Raw genomic sequence first — 20,084 nt, 5'->3', positions numbered from 1 at the left:
AATATTGGCATTAAAACACATTATTAAAATGTGGCATTAAAGAACACATTATTAATGGTTCTAACAGCAGATTGGAGCTGGCAGAAAAAAGAAACTAAACTTAGAGACAGTTAAATTGAAATGATAAGGGCTGTGATGGTTAGGCTGATGTGTCAACTCAGCCAGGTAATTGTGCCCAGTTGTTTGGTCAAGCAAGCAGTGGGCTAACTATAATACAAGGGCATTTATGGATTTTAGTCACCATTGACTTTACTGCAGTGGTAAATCATACATAGCTAATTACAATTACATCAATCAGAGATTGCTATCAGCAATGACTGATGATTTATCCAATCAGTTGAATGCTCTTAAAAGGGGAAGTGATTCCAGCATTGAGAGAGAATTTCCCAGCTCATCTTTGTACACCCATTGTCTCCCAGAACTTGTCAGAAAAACCTTCACTGGACTTTCATTAGAGCCCCTGGTTGCAGTCTGCCTGTGGAACCTGGACTTGTGCATCCCCAGGATCACGTGAGAGGCTCATAAAATCACATACTATTGATAGATATCTCCTGTTGATTCTGTTTCCCTAGAGAACCCTGACTAATAAAGGGGCCAAGGAGCAGAATGAAAAACAATGAACAGAGGCCAAGATACCTGTGGGACACCATCAAGCATACCGGTATATGCATTATGGGAGTCGTGAAAGGAAATGAAAGCAGGAAAATTAATAGATATAATGGCAAAAAAAAAAAAAACACACAAAAAAACCCAAAACTTCCCAAATTTAACAAATGACACGAATATACACATTCAAGACATCCAATGAACTCCAAGTAGACTAAGCTCAAAGAGGACCATATACAGATACAGTAGTCAAACTGTCAAACACTAAGGACAAGGGAGAGAGTTCTGAAAGCTCCAACAGAAAAGCAGTGTGTTATATACAAAGAAACTCCAGTAAAATTAAATGCTGATTTTTCATTCACAACTATGGAGGCAAGAAGGCTGTGGAATGAAATTTTACAGTGCTGAAAGAAAAGAATTACCAGTCAAGAATTTCGTATCTGATAAGACTGTCTTTCAAAAATGAGAGAGAGATTAAAACTTTACCAGATAAACAAAAGCTGAGAGAGTTCACCACTAGACCTGCCCTATAAGAAATGCTAGAGGAAGTTGAGTATCAAATGTGATTGTTATAAATTTTGTATGTTAAATTTAAGCCCCATGGCAATCACAAAAATATATAAAGACAGACATGAGAGGTGACCCAAAATGGTACACTACAAAAAATCAAATAAATAAGAAAGTAGCCATTAATGGAAAAATTAAGAGGCAAAATGGTATAAAATTTATAAAGACCAAAGAGCAAAATGGCAGAAGAAAGTCCCGCTATAACAGTGATTACCTTATATGTAAATGGTTTAAATTCTCCAGTCAACAGGTAAAGAAGGGCAGAATGGATTAAGAAATGTCACCCAACTGTAAGCTTATTGCCAGAGACTCACCTTAAATTCAAGGTTATAATTAGGTTGAATATAAAAGGATAGAAAATATATATATCATGCAAATAATAACAAAAAGAAAGCTGGGATAGCTATATTAATATCAGATAAGTAGTCTTTAATTAAGTAAAAAACTGTTTAAGGGGAGGTCACTAAATGCTGATAAAGGGGTCAATTTAACAAGAAGACACAACAATTACATAAACAACTACCAGCAAAGCTCCAAAATATATGAAGCAAATAGTGGCAGATTTGAAAGAAGAAAGAGGCAGCTCTACATTAATAGGAGAAGACTTCAACACAATATTTTCAATAATGAAAAAAGCATCTAAACAGAAGATCAAAAAGAAAATAGAAGACTTAGAAGATATAAAGCAACTAGACCTAGCATAAGTAGAGAACACTTCACTCAACAGCAACAGCATTCATATTCATCTCTAGTACACAAGGGTCATTCTCCAGGATAGACCAAAGCAAGTCTTAGTAAATTAAAAAATACTGAAATCATACATTGTATCTTCTTTAACCACTGTGAAATGAAGCTAGAAATCATTGAGAGAGGGACAACTGGAAAATTCACAAATGAGTGGAAATTAAACAACACATGCTTAAACAACCAATTGGTCAAAGAAGAAATTACAAGGGAAATTAGGAAATAACTTTAGGTGAATGAAAATGAAAACACAACCTAAAATCCTAAAGTGAACAGAAGGAAGGAAGTAAACACTATAGTGAAAATGAATTTAATAGAGAATTTAAAAATAATAGAGGGAAATAAATGTGGCTCAACCAAATGGGCACCTGCCTACCCCATGAGAGGTCCTGGGTTTGGGTCCTGGTGTCTCCTAAAGAAGACAAGCAGATGCCTGCAGCCACCATAGCAAGCTAGATACTGCACCCTGCAGCAGCAAGCTGGATACCACATCACAGTATGAGCTGTATGCTGCACCCTGCCACAATGACCTGGACACCACACCCTGCCACAGCAAGCAGGATGCTGCACCCCACTGCAACAAGCTAGACGCTGTACCACAGCAACGAGCTAGATGCCACACGCACAGCAGCAAGCAGACACCTAGGCAAGCAGATGCCACAAGCCAGCAGACACTGCAGCCCGTGGAGAATGGATGTGGCTCATGCTGTTGAGCACTTGTCTCTCATGTGGGAGGTCCTGGGTTTGGGTTCTGGTGCCTCCTAGAGAAGGTGAGTAAACAGCAGATAGATGACCCTCTGGGGAAGGAGGAATACATACATACATAAATACATACATACATAAATACTTTAAAAAAAATAGAATCAGTGCTATGCAAATTGGTTCTTTGAAATGACCAGTCAGATTAACAAATCTTAACTAGACTGAAAAGAAAAAAGAGAACACTAATAACTAAAATTAGAAATGAAAAGGGAGACATTACTATTGCCCCCACTGAAAATAAAAAGATTATAGGAGGATATACTATGAAAAACTGTACAGCAACAAACTAGGTAACCTAGGAATGGTCAAATTCCTTGAAATATAAAGAAAGAAAACATCTCAGCAGACTAGTGCAATGTAAGATATTTAATCAAGAATCAGAAACCTCCCAAGACCCAGGACCAGAGCCCAGGACCAAATGGCTTCACTGGTGAGTTTTACCAAACATTCCAAGAAACTAACATCTGGCCTACTGAAACTCTTCTGAAAAATTGAAGAGCTGGGAACACTCCCTAAATCATTCCATGAGGCCAACGACACCCTAATACCAAATCCAGATAAAGATACCAGAAGAAAATAAAATTACAAACCAATATCCCTTATGAATATAGATGTAAAAATCCTCAACAGAATACTGGCAAACCAAATTCAACAGCATATTGAAAGATATATACTGTTGACAAGTGGGATTTATTTCAGTAATGCAAAGGTGATTCAACATAAGAAAATTAAGGATAATAGATGAAGGATAAATACCACATGATCATCCCAATTGATGCATGTATTAGTCAGCCAAAGGGGTACTGATGCAAAATACCAGAAATTGGTTGGTTTTTAGAAAGGGTATTTATTTGGGATAGGAGCTTACAGATACAAAGCCATAAAGCAGAAGTTACTTCCTTCACCAAAGTCTATTTTCATGTGTTGGAGCCAGATGGCTGCCGATGGCTGTGAGAGTTCAGGTTTCCTGGGTTCCTTCCTTCCAGGTTCTTGCTTTTCTCTGGGTTCAGTGTTCCTTTCTTCCCAGGGCTTGCTTTTTCCTCTGTGTGCTTACTTCACAGGGCTCCTGCTTAAGGCTTCAGCACTAAACTTCAACATCAAAAACCCTTAACTCTGTCCTTTGCCATGCCTTTTATCTGTTAGTCCCCATCCACCTACTGGCACAAGAGGTTTACATAATTACTTAATCAAGTAAACCCATGAATCCAGTGTAATCTAATATGCCCAAAGGAAAAGATCAGTTTACAAACATAATCCAGGATTTCTTTTTGGAATTCATCGATAATATCAACTTCTACAATGCAGAAAATGCATTTCACAAAATTCAGCACCGCTTCTTGATAAAAATACTTAGAAAACTAGGAATAGGAGGAAATTCCTCAAAATCATAAAGGAAATATATGAAAAACCCACAGCTAACATCATACACAGTAGTGAAAGACTGAAAGCTTTCACTTTAAGATCAGGAACAAGACAAGGATGCTCACTATCTCCACTATTTCAGTATTGTCCTGGAAGTTCTAACCAGAGAAATAAAAGAAGAAAAAGAAATAGACGTTATCCAAATTGTTAAGAAGAAGTAAAACTTTCCCTCTTTGAAGATGACATGATCCTATATATAGGAAACTATAAAAATCCACTACAAAGATACTAGAGCTGATAAACTAATTCAGGAAAGTGGTAGGATACAAGAGCAATGCACAAAAATCAGTATGTTTCTATACATTTGTCATGAACAATCTGAAGAAGAAAGAAAAAACCCATTTACAATAGCAACTAAAGAACCAAATATCTAGGAATAAATTTAACCAAGGATTTAAAGGACTTTTACACAGAAAACTACAAAACATTGCTTAAAGAAATCAAAGACGACCAACATAAATGGAAGGATATTCTATACCCATGGATTGGATTAACAAATATTGTTAAGATGTCAATTCTACCTAAATCAATTTACAGATTCAGTGAAGTCCTAATTAAAATTTCAACCAACCTTCTTATGAAAAATGGGAAACCCAGTCATCAAATTTAAATGGAAGTATAAAGGTCCCTGAATTGCCAAAACTTCTTGAGAAAGAACAAAGTGGGAAGACTTACATTTTCCTATTTTAGAACTTTTTACAATGCTGCATTAATCAAAACAACATGATACTCTTACAAGGACAAACATATAGTCCAATGGAATAGAATTAAGAGTTCAAAAATAAACTCTCACATCTATGGCCAAGTGATTTTTTTCAAGGGTGCCAAGTCCACTCAATGGAGAAAGTAGAGTCTCATCAACAAATGGTGCTGGGAAAACCAGACAGTCATATGCAAATGAATGAAGATGTATCCCTACCTTACCTTTTACTGTATAAAATATATTTTGTATAACATATAAAAATTAACTCATATATAAGACCTCAAATATTCTTATGGGTAAGAACTAGAACTATAAAACTCCTAGAGAAAATTATAGGGAAGCATTTTTTGGACCTTATGTTAGGCAGTGGTTTCCTAGACGCTACACCCAAAGCACAAGCAACAAAAGAAAAAATTGATAAATGGGGCCTTATCAAAATTTAAAACTTTGCATCTCAAAGAACTTTATCATGAAAGTAAAATGACAACCTACATAATGGGAAAAAATATTTGGAAACCACATATCTGATAAGTGTTTAATATCCAGATGTATAAAGAAGTTCTTTCAGGGAAGCAGACTTGGCCCAGTGAATAGGGCGTCCATCTACCACATGGGAGGTCCGCGGTTCAAACCCTGGGCCTCCTTGATCCATGTGGAGCTGGCCCATGCGCAGTGCTGATGCACACAAGGAGTGCCCTGCCATGCAGGGGTGTCCCCCTCGTAGGGGAGCCCTATGCGCAAGGAGTGCGCCCCATAAGGAGAGCTGCCCAGTGTGAAAAAAGTGCAGCCTGCCCAGGAATGGTGCCACACACATGGAGAGCTGACACAGCAAGATGACGCAACAAAAAGAAACACAGATTCCCATGCCGCTGACAACAACAGAAGCGGACAAAAAGAACACACAGCAAATGAACACAGAGAACAGACAACTTGAGCGGGGGAAGGGGGAGAGGGAGGAAAGGGGAGAGAAATAAATAAAGTAAATCTTAAAAAAAAAGCAAGAATCCAATTTCAAAAAAAAGAAATCTTTCAAATCAACACCAAAAAGAAAACACAAGTAAAAGATGTGCAAGTGCCTTGAATAGTATCTCTCTAAAGAAGATATACAGATTACCAGAAAGCACATGAAAAAAGTGCTCTTCATCATTTGCCATTAGAGAAATGCAAATCAAAACCATAATGAGATAGCATTCAGCACCTGTGAGAATGGGAACTCTTCCAAATATGGAAAATTAAAAGTTTTTAGAGAGGTTGTGCAGCTACTATGGAAAACAGTTTGGTGGTTCCTTATAAAGTTACATATAGATTTACCATATGACCCAGATATCCAACTTCATACCCGAAAGAATTGAAAGCAGGGACTCAAACAGATATTTGTACAGTGATGTTCTTAGAGGCATTAATCACAGTTGTCTAAAGGTGGAAACAATCCAAATGTCCACCAACAGATGAATGGATGAACAAAATGTGGTATATACATTGGAATATGGAATGAATTTCTGATGTAAAAACATGAATGACTTGAAGACATCATATTGAGTGAAATAAGCCAAACACAATAGGACAACTGTTGACTGATATGAAACAATTAGAATAAATTCATAGAGTTAGAAACTAGAATAGTTTGTCAGGGGCCCAGGTGGGGGGTCACGAATGGGAAGTTAATACTTAACTTGGTGCAGAGTTTCTCTTTGGGGTTATGGAATAGTTTTGGTAATGGATGGTGGTGATTGTAGCACAACTTTGTGAGTGTAATTTCCATCACTAAATTATATATATTTGTATGCAGTTAAAAGGGGAAATTTGTGGTTGTTTATATGTTTCTAGAATAAAAATTAAAAAAGAGCAGCAACAACATAAGACTATACAACACAATTAGTGAACCTCAATATAAGCTATTGGCGATATTTAATAGTATAATTATGCTTCATTAGTTGTAACAGCGGTACCATACTAATACAAAGTGTTAATATAGGAGAGAAAACTGCATATGTGAGGGGACATATATGAGAACTTTTTATTTTCTGCATGATTTTTCTATAAACCTGCAACTTTAATGAAAACAAATAGAGGGAGATACTCCAGATGTTGCCAAATGTACCCTGGGCAGTGGGGCAAAATCTCCCCCAGTTGACAACCACTGTTTTAGACACACCCTCTGTGTGTCCAGGTGATGCTTTTTTCCAGAAAATAGGTCCGTTTGCCTTCTTATAGTTGCCTTTTTCTTTTCTATACTCCTAAAGTGTCAATTGCTCATTCATTCACTACCTTTATTGGCATTCTAATATTGCCCTGCCTTTTCTAGCTTTAGCATTCTCCCTCCCATATGATTTTGGCCTTTTTTTCATCTCCTCTCCCCATAGCTTCCCCTGTGCTTCTCAGCTTTCTTGGTTCTAGTATAATTGAGGCCAGACATCTAAACCTTTTCTATTGTTCATAAATTAATGTTTGTGTTAACCCTAATCTTTAAGTCTACCAGCAGGGTTTCCCTAAAATCCTTGCTTGCTATATATATATTTATCTTCGAATATTTGCTCATGAACATGTTTTTCTCTTTAAGGCAATTAAAAATCAGCACAATGGAAAGGAAGTGCTGTGGTCATCCTATGTTCTGCTCCCTGTCAACAATATATACATTACTGCTTGGGGTCATATTCATTGCTTTAAGCTCAAGTCGTATTCTACTGGTGAAATATTCAGCCAATGAAGGTAAGTTAAGACTGGGAATGTATATGGAAGTGTATGGAATACGTCCATCTAATTATACTTTGTCTCTTTGATTTCCTTGCATATAAAATGAGGATAATATTACCCTATTTATCTTGTTTTATGTAAGTGATAAGGCATGTATAAATCAGATTCTTTAAATGCTTTCATTTTTTAGCAATAAAGGTTTTGATCCTGGAGTGAAATTTGGGCTGGTCAAGCACAGAATCATAACTCTTTGGTGTAGATCAAATCATTATATCTGAATATTGCTCAATAAACAGGTGTTTTCAGCCTATAGCAATTATGTATAATTACAGCTTATTTTGAAATAGGCAGTATTTATCAACCCTTGACATTTGTTAGGTACTATCTCATTCACTCTATCAATGGGACATTATAGATCATCAACTTTAATAAATGTGTGCTCAGGAAATGTTCTGTTTATTTTTTTAAATGTAAGAATTTGTTTTTAAGCAAATTTAGTTTATTTCCACAAAACTATTGAATATTTCTCTCTAACTATTGAGGACATATGAAATGACATCAAGACCCTTCACAGTCTGCCTGGGGAGTCAGATGTATATATCTATATATATATATCTATTTCACTTACAATTTGTCTTCCAGGCATTGTTTTAAGTAATAGTAGTAGGGTTCAAAGTGCATAAGACAATGTCAGAGGGGACAAAAGTACTTTTAAAAACTAGACTCTAAACAATCCTTTGCTCTCTGGGGTAGCGGGGGAGGAAATGAAAGATCCACAGAGGTTTTGTGTTGTGTGTTGGTTTTTTTCTTTTAAGAAAAATAATGAACAAATAAAAAAGGTTAGGGGACTGGAATTGAAAAATCCAAGCCTCAAGAACTTATAGTTTATTAGAGAGATGTGTACAATCATAGAAACAGTATAATAAATGCAATAATATAAATATTCAGAAGATATAAAAATAGTCTAGAAAAGAAAGTTATGTACTTTGGGAGAAGACAATGTGGAGTGCAGAGGGATCAGGAACACTTCCCTGATGAGGTAACAGTTGATTTGCATGAATCCAAGGAAGGTGGGCAGAGCTAATCAAAATAGAGGCAACAGCTTGTAAAAAGGATCAGAAACAGGAAAAAAACAGGATGTGTTGTGAGAACATGTAGTTCAGAATGACTGAACAAAGAGTTGAAGTTCTTAGAGGAGAGAAAAAGGTAGTACTTGGCTGGAGGGGGAAGTAATCAGATGATTAAGGATTTCATTTACCATACTGAGGAGCTGGGACTTTCTCCCTAGGTCCTAGATTCTAGGTGATAAAGAGTACTTGAAGGATTGTAAACAGAATGGTAATATGAGAAAGACTACTGTGGAAGCTGGACGAAGGATGGAATATTCACAATGTAGAAAAGACGGGCCTTGGAAAATGTATTGCATATGGGGTAATTGTGATGAAATATTGGTTAACTCAAAGGTTTCTGGTTTGAGCGCTGGGTAGAATGATGATATTCTCAACTGACATGGGGAGTACTAGAAGGAAGAGCAGGTTAGAGTAGAGTTTAGAGAGATCACATAGTTTTATATTTACCTTTCTTGAGGCCTTGAGCTGTATCCTTGTTCACTGCAGTATCCTGCAGTGTCTAGCACTTCATGCTCAGGAAGGAAATAAAGATTAAATGAATGAATGGGGAATCGTTATTCAGATAGATCTGTCTGGTGAACAGTAAGTTAAATGTTTCGGATTTGGGGTCATTAACATTAAGGTGATATTTAAAACCCAGGGAGTGGACACTTATACAGAGAAAACATATGGAAGAAAATAAGAGCTAAGATCAGAACTCTAAGAACTACCAGCATTAAAAAGGACTCATTAGAGAGCAGAGAGCTAAATGCACATAGACTTGTGGAAAAAAAGGGAAAATTTGATGGCTGAGAGAAGGAGTTGCAACATCAGATAAGATAAGGACTAAAGCATGACCTTTGGAATAAGTAATTAGGAGCAGTTTAATAAACTCCATGAGTAGGCAATTTGCAGTGGTGGGATCTGTAACCTGATTGCTAGGGGACAAAAACTGAATGGAAAGTAGATAAAGTAGAGATGATTAATGTTAACTGCTGTTTTAGGAGAGATGGAGAAGTATGGTAACTAGAGGGGTCAGGATCTTACATATATTTTTTCTGACAGGAGAGGTGTGACCATGTTCCTAGGCCAAGAGGCTTCTGCCATTGAATAGAGAAGAAAATAAAGAGATACTTATTGGCGCAAAGTCCCTGAGGAGAAGGGTGGGTTTTAAATGGTGGAATGGGTGAAGGAATTATCCTTGCATGGTTAGGCCATCACCTCTTTCTCTGAGACTGAAATGAAACCAATAAGAATGCATGTGACATAGATCAAATATGTGAGTGTGGGTAGGTGGTGAGGGAGGGAGTTCATACATGATGTGACACCTTTTGTAATTAGCCACTGAACTCATGACTGACAAGAACGAGTAAAAGAGTGGTGGCAAGGGTTTGAATGTTGTAGTACAAAACGACCCAGTATGTGCACGAGAGTGGTTGTTTGGTGTGCATCATGAGAGAGATTAAGGTCAAGTAATATGAGATAACAGCATGATTTAAGTCTAACTTTGAACCCAGAAAAGGAAGGAGAAGATGGTCCAACTAGGTTTTGAATTATGTAGAAAATTATCCAACTAGGTTTTGAATTATGTAGAAAATTTAACAGGCAAATATTTAAACTCAAGAAAATATTTAAATCAAGGCAGACATTTATTAAATGCCTATTTAATTGCAGGACACTGTTAGGTGCCTGATAAATCAAGGTTACTAATTCAATTTCTTTCAGATAAGGAGCCTACATTCTAGGGGTAAGACCAGACATAAAAATTAACTATAATACAATGTGATGCATATTGAAGTAACACAGATGAATAAATAATTGGTTCTACTTAGGTTCAGAAGGTTTCAGGAAACCTTAGAAAAGAGGAGTAAAGGGTTTTCTGAGTAGAGAAATTGTCAAGTTGGCTTCCCCCCCATACTTAGCAAGTTTTGATTTTTTAGTGTGATTAACAGGGGGGAAATGCATTCTTGAAAATAGGGCCCAATGAAGTTTGTTTTTCCTTAGCAAGTTATAGAGTAAGTTGTATGTAAGCATTTAGAAAAGACAGAGATAACCACTAAAACCAAAGCATGCTAACTGAACCTTATTTCCTAATAAGATTGACTTGGAATTTGGAAGATAGCTTCTAAATTCATAAATAGATTTACATGTTTCAGAGTTTTTCCTCTCAGTCTTAGGAATAACCAGATTCCTGGGCTGTTTTCCTCATTCTTCAAGTAGCTTCCTATGTTTACTTACATGATCCATTTATCTCAGGATGCCAAATAAATATTAACGTTTTCTTTGTGTGCCGTGATATGAAATAGATTGAAAAACTCTGAATTAAGGGAATATCAGAGACAGAGAATATCTTGATTTTAGCAAGGCAAGCATGTTATCCCAGAGGATCAAGGGACTGGATCAGTGGGTAAATTTATAGCTGTTTGGTGAATCAGACTCGAAAAGTATTGATTAACGGTCAATTTAAAAGGCAGTCTCTAGTGCTGTGCCACATAATTTCTTTGCCCTTGGCCCTAGCCTCCTCGACATATTTATCAGCCATTTATGAATGAAAACATGAGAGGCATATTTCTCAAATTCAAGGGTAATAAAAGCTGGGTGGGGTTAAAGATAGCTAATACATTTGGGGGAATCAATTCAAGAATCCAAAAGAGCAACGCCAACTGGATAACAATTAATATAACCGGTATTAAAATCCAGTTTTTATGTTTAAAAACAATACAATTTTTGACTATATATAAACATTATATAATAAAAAATTTATACCTAAAAATGATCATTTTGTTACATTTCAGAGAACAAATATGATTATCTTCCAACTACTGTGAACGTGTGTTCAGAACTGGTGAAGCTAGTTTTCTGTGTGCTTGTGTCATTTTGGGTTATAAAGAAAGGTGAGTCTCAAAATGGTACTGCATACTTGTGAATCAAAACATCAAAAAATATTAGAACTTAAAGGAACATTTTACTTCAGTCTAGCCCATTCTATGTATAAGGAATCTGAGATGTAAATAGGATTTTATATTTAAGAATAATAGGCATTGTTATTAATATTTGCAGAACAAATGTCATTTAAAATTTTTTTAACATTTATTACCAGTTATCAGTGCTTACAGCCCTTACGAAATAAATGTTATTGCTTATTTTTACAGGCAGAGAAATAGGCTCCAGGGGAAAATGTTATGCACTGCTACATAGGAAGGGGCAAAGCCATGACTCCAACCCAGATTCCCAGTGCTCTGCACATTACTCTATCTTGTGACTTGTTCCTGTGATGGGTCACACAGCAAGTTATGTTTGTTTGTTTTTAAATTTAGGATTTTCTAAATCACTTCTGTCTGACTTGATATGTTGCATATTGCAAATCAGTTTCCATTTCCTATGAGGAAGGTGACCTAACCCACTGGAGTCAGGTAGTCTGTGTTCTGGGGCAGATTATTTAACTTCTCTGAACTTCAGTTTCCTAAACTATCAAATAAGGATACTAATCCCTTACTCAAATGATTAGATAATATTTGTAAAGTGTCTAATCTTTTGTGGAATATATAGGATTGTAGTATGTATTAATTTCCTTTCCTCTTAGTTCCCCAGTTAATGAGCCTTAGTACTTTAGCTGTTTGATCTGCTTTCCCACATGAGATAAACATAGAATTTAGAGCATGGGGAACTTTTCCCAGAAAGCTGTCTTTTTATACTCAAGGATTTCAATCTTGTAAAGTTTCTAATTAATGTAATATACTTCTTAATCCCATGAAGTTCATGCATTGTTTGCAGGACTTAATCTGCCTTTGTTTTCTATCTTTTCATTTTATATTCTCTCTGTAATAGCACCTTCCTAAATTTTTGAAATTCTAGAGCTGTTACAGTAACTCATACTAATATTAAAGTTAATTTCCACTTAGTATCTCCCTTTTCTGATATCTAAGGCAGAGGATGGGTTTATGGGAAGGGGGAGACTAGAAATCCCAGCATGATGGCTTGATATTTTTTTCCACCTGCTCTACCTATTGATTTCCCTCTTGGCTGTATGTTCTCAGAGTAGTAAGAGAAATCCATAAGTATAACCTAAACTACCTTAAGTGTTACTTCTACTATTTCAAGTTAACAGGAATTGGGAATATCAATACTCCTAAGCGTGTACTGATTATCAGTGAGGTGAAGCAGGGTGAAGACAGAGAAAGAATAATGAACTACCATATTGTCTTTGATTTCTCAAGGCTAATAATATTCACTTATGGAATCAAGTTCACAAAGCCCCTTTTAAGAAATTATATCAGTTTTGAAGTTAATTTACCTTCTCTAAAAACCTGGTCATTCTCATAAAAGTAATTTTATTTATTGCTGTATTTCTTTTTGTTTGTAGAAGATCATCAAAGTAGAAACTTGAAATGTGCTTCCTGGAAGGAATTTTCTAATTTCATGAAGTGGTCCGTTCCTGCCTTTCTTTATTTCCTGGACAACCTGATTGTCTTCTATGTCCTGTCCTATCTTCAGCCTGTAAGTAAATACAACAAAGAAAATAGCATTGAAAATAACACAAGACTGAATCCCAGAATTAATCTTTTTCACCATTTTCCTTGACATTGTTAGTTTTTATTGCCCTCACTGGCCTGAGGTTTTCCCAGAATCATCTGAATACCGAATTACTGATCTGCTTGCCAGATTCTCTCATGTTTAAAGATTTTTATTTTTCTATGGGCTGACTGTTCTGGGGAAGTTGTTCCCTTGACCCAAGGAATACAGAGTCACTCATTTTTGTGTTACTTTAATCAGTCTGCCCATTTTCTGAGCTACCCTTTGGCCATCAGACTATATTATGAACTCCACACCCAGGACCTTCAAACAGACTTCCACAATTAACTCAGAAAACATGTTTTAATGTAGTTTATCTATATTCTATTTGTTCATTTTATAAGGTGTTTTTTTTCCTTTCTTTCTTTTAATCTTGTCATTTAACAAGTTCTTGTCATTTAACAAGTTCACAAGTTCTGTGAGGGTAAGGATTATATCCTGCCACCTACAAATGCCATCTGGAAGTGAAATTCTAGGAATAGTCATCTCTCTCAGTATCCTTTACCTCAATTTGGAGAGCCATTAGTAATCAGAGCTAGAGCTTGATCTTTTGCCTTTACTACTATGCAGTATGGGTCATATATATATTTCCCCCTAATATGTTATAAAATGAACCTTTCCATTGCCTTCCTTGCCAGAATGTTTTCATAAAAATAAATCAAGTGTTTTGATTGTCGGTAGGTTTTTATTGGTTTTGGCTCTCTGTGTGAAGCCTCTTAAATATAGTCAACTGAGTTGTAGAGTGGGACAAAAAGATTTCAATGTGTTGTGGTTGAAAAAAACACTATAGTAAAAAACAGGAGTTTGGTGCTTTTCCACAAGTTAGAAGTTGTGCAACTATGCAAGTCCCAACTGCCTTAAGTTTCAGTTGCTCCAGGTGTAAAATAAAACAATGATATTTATGCTCAAAGGCAGGGACCTGGACCAGTTTATCACTTGATGTTCCTTTCAGCTCTGTGATCATGTTATTAGTAACTGCCCAGTTCATCTAAAAAAGTGTCTTCTCCTAAATTCTTGCTTCCGCTTTGCTTTTCAGATCTGAGAACCCTTACACTCAATGATACAATTATTCACATTCAATAAATATAAATTTGTTGTGTTTTATTTGTATCCAACAGATTAGTTCTAAATCAGACCTTTCTGGATCTCTGGTAACAAAGCAAGATCGCAACTTCCTATTCTTCCAGCTTAATGCTTTACTCTTCCTTCCTGATTGCATACAACCACAGAAATTACCAGAAAAAGCACATGACATACTCTTTGTATTGCAATGTCTGCATGTAGCTGGAAGGAACTAAATAAAGATGCATAGGAGGTTTGGGACAAAGAATCCTGATGTTTTGTTTACTCTATGCTATTGCATAGACGAATTTTCAGAACTCATCAGGCCAGCCAGTCTGCTTGGTTATGTGCATTTCCACTGCCATTGTTTGATTGACCAGGGACACCGCTTCCCCACTCTTACTAGCCATTTTTACTTTTGTCTCTTCTTACTCTTTTCTAATTGTGGATTCTACAGAGAATTACACTGAGAAAGCCTTAAAATGTTGATTCCCATAAAAACTCATTTGAGAAACAACAATGTTATATTCTTGAAATTATTGCTAGACTTTTATATCTCGTATTCTGTATATTTGCCATGTTTGCTGTTTTGTTAGTGGCTTTATAAGATTGTTAATATTCTTTAGGGTTTGATTAACTTAAAGTGATAGCAAGGAGGAAGGCAGGAATGAAGTCAGTAGTACTTGTATTAAAAAAAATGTTAAGTATTGTGAGATTCAGTTATGGGGAACAATGATGGGATTTCATACCTTCTGTTCAGATTATTGCTTTCACATGTAAAATATGACTGAATTCCCAAAACAGACCTTTCTAAAATCTAACACATTTCTAACGTTTTTAAAACAACTTGAATAGATCCAAAGGACTTTCAAATATGAGTTGAGCTTTACTTCAACTAGGAAAATTGATTGAATTCCTAGAACAAGAGATGCTTAAAAACTTTTTTCCTCAATTTTCTTACCATTAAAGTGGGACTAACAGTAACTATCCTCTATCCAGCTACAAAAACAGCATTAAAGTTTATAAAGCATGAAAAAGTATGCTTAGCATGATAACTGTTATTTCCAAAGCTAAGCCTTAAGAATTTATTAATATTTCTAGATCTGTGCCTACAAATTATTCATACAGGCATTTGCTGAATTTAAACGTATATTTTCAAAACCTATGTGATAGTTTGATCATTATCTGAATAAATTTAACAGGCAATAAAAATGAAATTTAATCATCTAGTGAAATAGTTGCCCTAATAACCCCTCTGGTTTTTGGCCAGAAGGCTTTTTTTGTCAGGGAAACCACCAAGCTGGAAGTTTTTTGAGGTCAGTACTTTGTTTGGATTGTAACTCTATCTTCTCTTTCTTTCTAGGCCATGGCTGTTATCTTCTCAAATTTTAGCATTATAACAACAGCTCTTCTATTCAGGATAGTGCTGAAGTAAGTAACTTGCTGTGAAAGCATATATCGTACTTTAAAATGGCAAAGTCTTGTTTCAGATGATATACCCAGATCCCAAGGCTGGGATTATATTTCTAATTGGCATTGTGTATTGAACAAGTTGTTTAACTCTATGGAAATTAGTTTCAGTGCTAGCCTGACTAAATCCTCTGTGATAAGATATATGAAATGTCTTGAATGTTTATGATAATGTTATCTTTTTTAAAAATTGGGTTATAATTGGTATTTAATTTTTAGTTCTTGGTTTTCCACAAAGAATTCATGAGCTTCTTTTTTTTTGCAGAATCTCTATGCACTAATTGGGAACCAGTTACTAAAATTGTTAGTATATTTGTAATTAGGAGTTTGGAGATGATAAAGAGTGGCAAATTTGTTATTCATCTACTTGAGATGAGTACATGGTTTAAGCGCTAACTGGTGAAGGATTTCTTTGAGAAACCAGTCAAATTTACAGTTAGGTTATAAAGTAAGAATAATAGTTTTTAAATTTTAAAAATGCTAACACCAGTCTTTCCAGGGCCATTGATAGTGGAAACATTTTTAGGTAAATAAGTTCTGCTACAAAACAAAGACCAGAATGTCCAATGGTAGGAAGGTGATACAAGCTTTGGGCACTTAATTCCAGTTTAATATATTTGATGATGATTGACAATGATGACAATGATAATAAAAAGAATAAAATTACCTTCCTATCATATTTGTTGAAGTTGTTTTTGTAATTTTATATTGGCTTTCTCTTTAATTTTTTCTCAGTATCCTTTGTGATAGTGCATTCTTTCATAATTTATGTGTGCAGAAGGATGAATAGCTTGGCAGATAGGCACTTAGTAAAATATTTGTTGTTGAATCCATGATACATCCAGTACATAAATTAATCAGTTGTGGTTTTTTTCTTTATTAGAGAAGTTGTGGATGTACAGAACAATCATGCATAAATAAAACACAGGATCCCTATAAACCCACTATTATTAACACCTTGCATTAGCTGGAACATTTGTTAACAACTGAAGATAGCACACTTTTATGATTGTACTATTAACTATATAGTCCATGGTTTAACTTAAGGTTTACTGTTTGTGTAGTATAGTTACATGGATTTTTAAAAAAAATTTTGCCCTGTTACCATATATACAATCTAACATGTCTGTTTTTAATCACATTCAGATAGATATTTTAATGCTGTTAATTATGTTCACAGTGTAGTGCCACCATCACCACCAATCCACCAAAACATTCCATCCTTTCAAATAAGAACCCTGTACAGTTTAAGCCTTAATTTCCCATTCCCTATCCCTACCCTGCCTGCTGGTAACCTGTATTCTAGATTCTGACTCTGTGACTACTTATTCTAATTATTTCAAGTCAGTGAGATCATATAATATGTCCTTTTGTGTCTGACTTATTTCATTCAACATAATGTCTTCAAGGTTCATCAGTGTTGTCACATGGATCAGGACTTTATGGCTGAGTAGTGTTCCATTGTATGTATATACCACATTTTATTTATCCATTCATCATTTTATAGATACTTGGGTTGCTTCCATATTTGGCAGTTGTGAATAATGCTGCTATAAACATCTCTGTGCAAATATCTGTTTGAGTCCCTGCTTTCAATACTTTTGGGTATATACCTAGTGTGATTGCTCTGTCATATAGTAGTACTATTCTTAGCTTTCTGAGGAACTCCAAACTCTCTTCCACAGTGGCTGTACCATTTTACATGCCATCAGCAATGAATGGGTGTTCCTATTTCTCGGCATCCTCTCCAACATTTATTTTCCATTTTTAAGTAGTAGCCATTCCAGTGGGTGTGAAATGGGTACTCACTGTGGTGTTGATTTGTATTTCACTGATGGCTAATGATGTTGAGCATCTTTTCATGTGCTTTCTGGCCATTTGTATATCTTTTTTGGGAGAGATGTCTGTTCAAGTCTTTTGCCCATATTTTAATTGGGTTGTTTGTCTTTTTGTTGTTAAGTTGAAGGAATTCTTTATATATTCTGGATAGTAAGCATGTATTGAATCTGTAGTTTCCAAATGTTTTTTCTCATTATATAGGTTGTTGTTGTACTTTCATGATAAAGTCCTTTGAGGTGCAAAATTTTTTATTTTAGTGAGGTCCAATTTATCTATTTTTTTCCCCTTTTGCTTGTGTTTTGAGTATCAAGTCTAAGAAACCATTGCCAGATACAAGGTTGTAAAGATGTTTCCCTGTGTTTTTTTTGAGTTTTTATAATTCCAGCTCTTCTATTTAGCTCTTTGACCTATTTTCTATATATTTTTTAAGATTGATTTATTTATTTCTCCCCCACTCCCTTGTTGTTTGGGCTCACTGTCTGCCCTCTGTGTTTGTTGTGTACTCTTCTTCTTTTTAGAAGGCACCAGGAACCAAACCTGCAGTCTCCCCTGTGGGAGGGAGACATCTAAGTGCTTAAGCCACTCCCCTCCCATCTTTGACCTCTTTTGATCTGATTTTTATATAAGGAGTGAGGTAGGGATCCTCCTTTTTTTTTTTTTTGCAAATAGAGATCCAGTTTTTCCAGCACCATTTGTTAAAGAAACTATTCTTTCTCAATTGAGTGGTCTTTGCCCTATTGTCAAAAATCAATTGGCCATAAATGTGTGGGTTGATTTCCGACCCTAAATTTGAGTCCATTGGCCTTTATGTCTATCCTTGTGCCAGTAGCAGGCTGTTTTAATTATTTTTTTGTTAAAGAAACTATTCTTTCTCAATTGAGTGGCCTTTGCCCCATTGTCAAAAATCAATTGACCATAAATGTGTGGGTTGATTTCCGACCCTAAATTTGAGTCCATTGACCTCTATGTCTATCCTTGTGCCAATACCAGGCTGTTTCAATTACTGTGGCCTTGTAATAAATTTTAAGATCAGGAAGTGTGAGTCTGCCAACTTCATTCTTCTTTTTCAAGATGGCTTTAGCCATTTGGGGCCCTTTACCCTTCCTTATAAATTTCATGATTGACTTTTCCATTTCTGCAAAGAATGTTGTTAGAATTTTAATGGGAATTGCACTGAACTTACTTGTTTGGGTAGAATGGGCATCTTAATTATATTTAGTCTTCTAATCCACGAATGAAGAATTTATTTAGGTCTTTGATTTCTTTTAGCAATGTCTTGGAGTCTTTGGTATACAAGTTAATATACATCCTTGGTTAAGTTTGTTTATAGATATTTGATTATTTTAGTTATTGTAGGTGGAATTTTTTTCAATCCATCATGAAAATGACTTTTTATTGCTTGTGTATAGAAACTACTGATTTTTAGGTGTTGCTCTTATACCCCACCATTTTTCTATATTCATTTATTAGCTCTAGGAGCTTTGTTGTGCATTTTTCAGGATTTTCTATGTGTAGGATTATGTCATCTGCAAATAAGGAAGTATCAGTTCTTCTTTTCCAATTTGGTTGGCTAGTATTTCTTTTTCTTGCCTAATTGTTTTGGCAAGAACTTCCAGTACTCTGTTGAATAACCAGTGGTGACAATGGGCATCCTTGACTTGGAAAGACTGAAAGCTTTCCATCTTTTACCATTAAGTAGGATGTTAGCTGTGGGCTTTTTATATATGCCCTTTATCACGTTGAGGATATTTCCTTCTATTCATAGTGTTCTAAGTGTTTTTATCAAGAAGGGGTGCTGTGCTGCCAGTGGGCCTTACCTTGGAATATATGCTCCTCAGTATAATAGAGTTAGACACATTTATAAATTCCCTACACATGTCTTTTCTACTCCTTTTATATGAACCTATAATTATATGTTAAATATATGTGTCAGAGACTTAAATCTTCCATCTATTCATATGACAGTTGAGCCCTGAATCTGAGCAGAGTTGCAACAACTACTCTCCAGTTCATTGGACTTGCCCAGGACAACTAACAAGGATGATCATGAACAGTGCCCATCCCAAAAATAGAGAGTACCTACAACTGAAAGCAAGACAGTTCTATCTATCTGCCCCATGGGATCTAAGCCCTGTCTCAACCAGAAACAGAGTGGGCATCACCATCCCCAAATCCTCAGTATTGAGGAATGAACATACATAAGGGAGTAATGCAATGCAATGATGGACTAAAATAGATTTATTGTAGTTCTAGCAATGGAAGAACTTGTATCGTTGATAAAAGGCAGTGGCCACTAGAGGTTCTGAGGGGAGAGAGAGAGAAGAATAGATGTAATGTGGGGGCATTTTTGGGACATTGGAATTAACCTTCATAACTTTAAAATGATAGATATAGGCTGTATTAGTCAGCCAAAGGGTGCAGATGTAAAGTACCAGAAATCTGTTGACTTTTATAAAGGATGTTTATTTAGGGTAGAAGCTTTCAGTTACAAGGTTGTAAAGAGTCCAACTCAAGGTACCATAAGAGGTACTTGC

The 20,084-nt window shown here is 35.7% G+C and overlaps 1 protein-coding gene across 2 annotated transcripts in view; it reads left to right on the top strand.

The window, feature by feature from the left end:
* The window catches only part of SLC35A5 (solute carrier family 35 member A5), a 46,930-nt gene that overhangs the window by 2,952 nt on the left and 23,894 nt on the right, over nt 1-20,084 (top strand). For both annotated transcript variants that reach the window (XM_012518429.4, XM_058295850.2), the window contains exons 2-5: nt 7,365-7,513; nt 11,403-11,501; nt 12,971-13,104; nt 15,605-15,672. In XM_012518429.4, coding sequence (XP_012373883.2) covers nt 7,384-7,513; nt 11,403-11,501; nt 12,971-13,104; nt 15,605-15,672 — 431 coding nt within the window. In that variant the 5' untranslated portion in view covers nt 7,365-7,383. The remainder of the gene's footprint in view (nt 1-7,364; nt 7,514-11,402; nt 11,502-12,970; nt 13,105-15,604; nt 15,673-20,084) is intronic.

The sequence above is a fragment of the Dasypus novemcinctus genome, chromosome 4 (assembly GCF_030445035.2).
Source record: "Dasypus novemcinctus isolate mDasNov1 chromosome 4, mDasNov1.1.hap2, whole genome shotgun sequence".
Lineage (NCBI taxonomy): Eukaryota > Metazoa > Chordata > Mammalia > Cingulata > Dasypodidae > Dasypus > Dasypus novemcinctus.
This window is presented reverse-complemented; position numbering and strand designations above follow the sequence as displayed.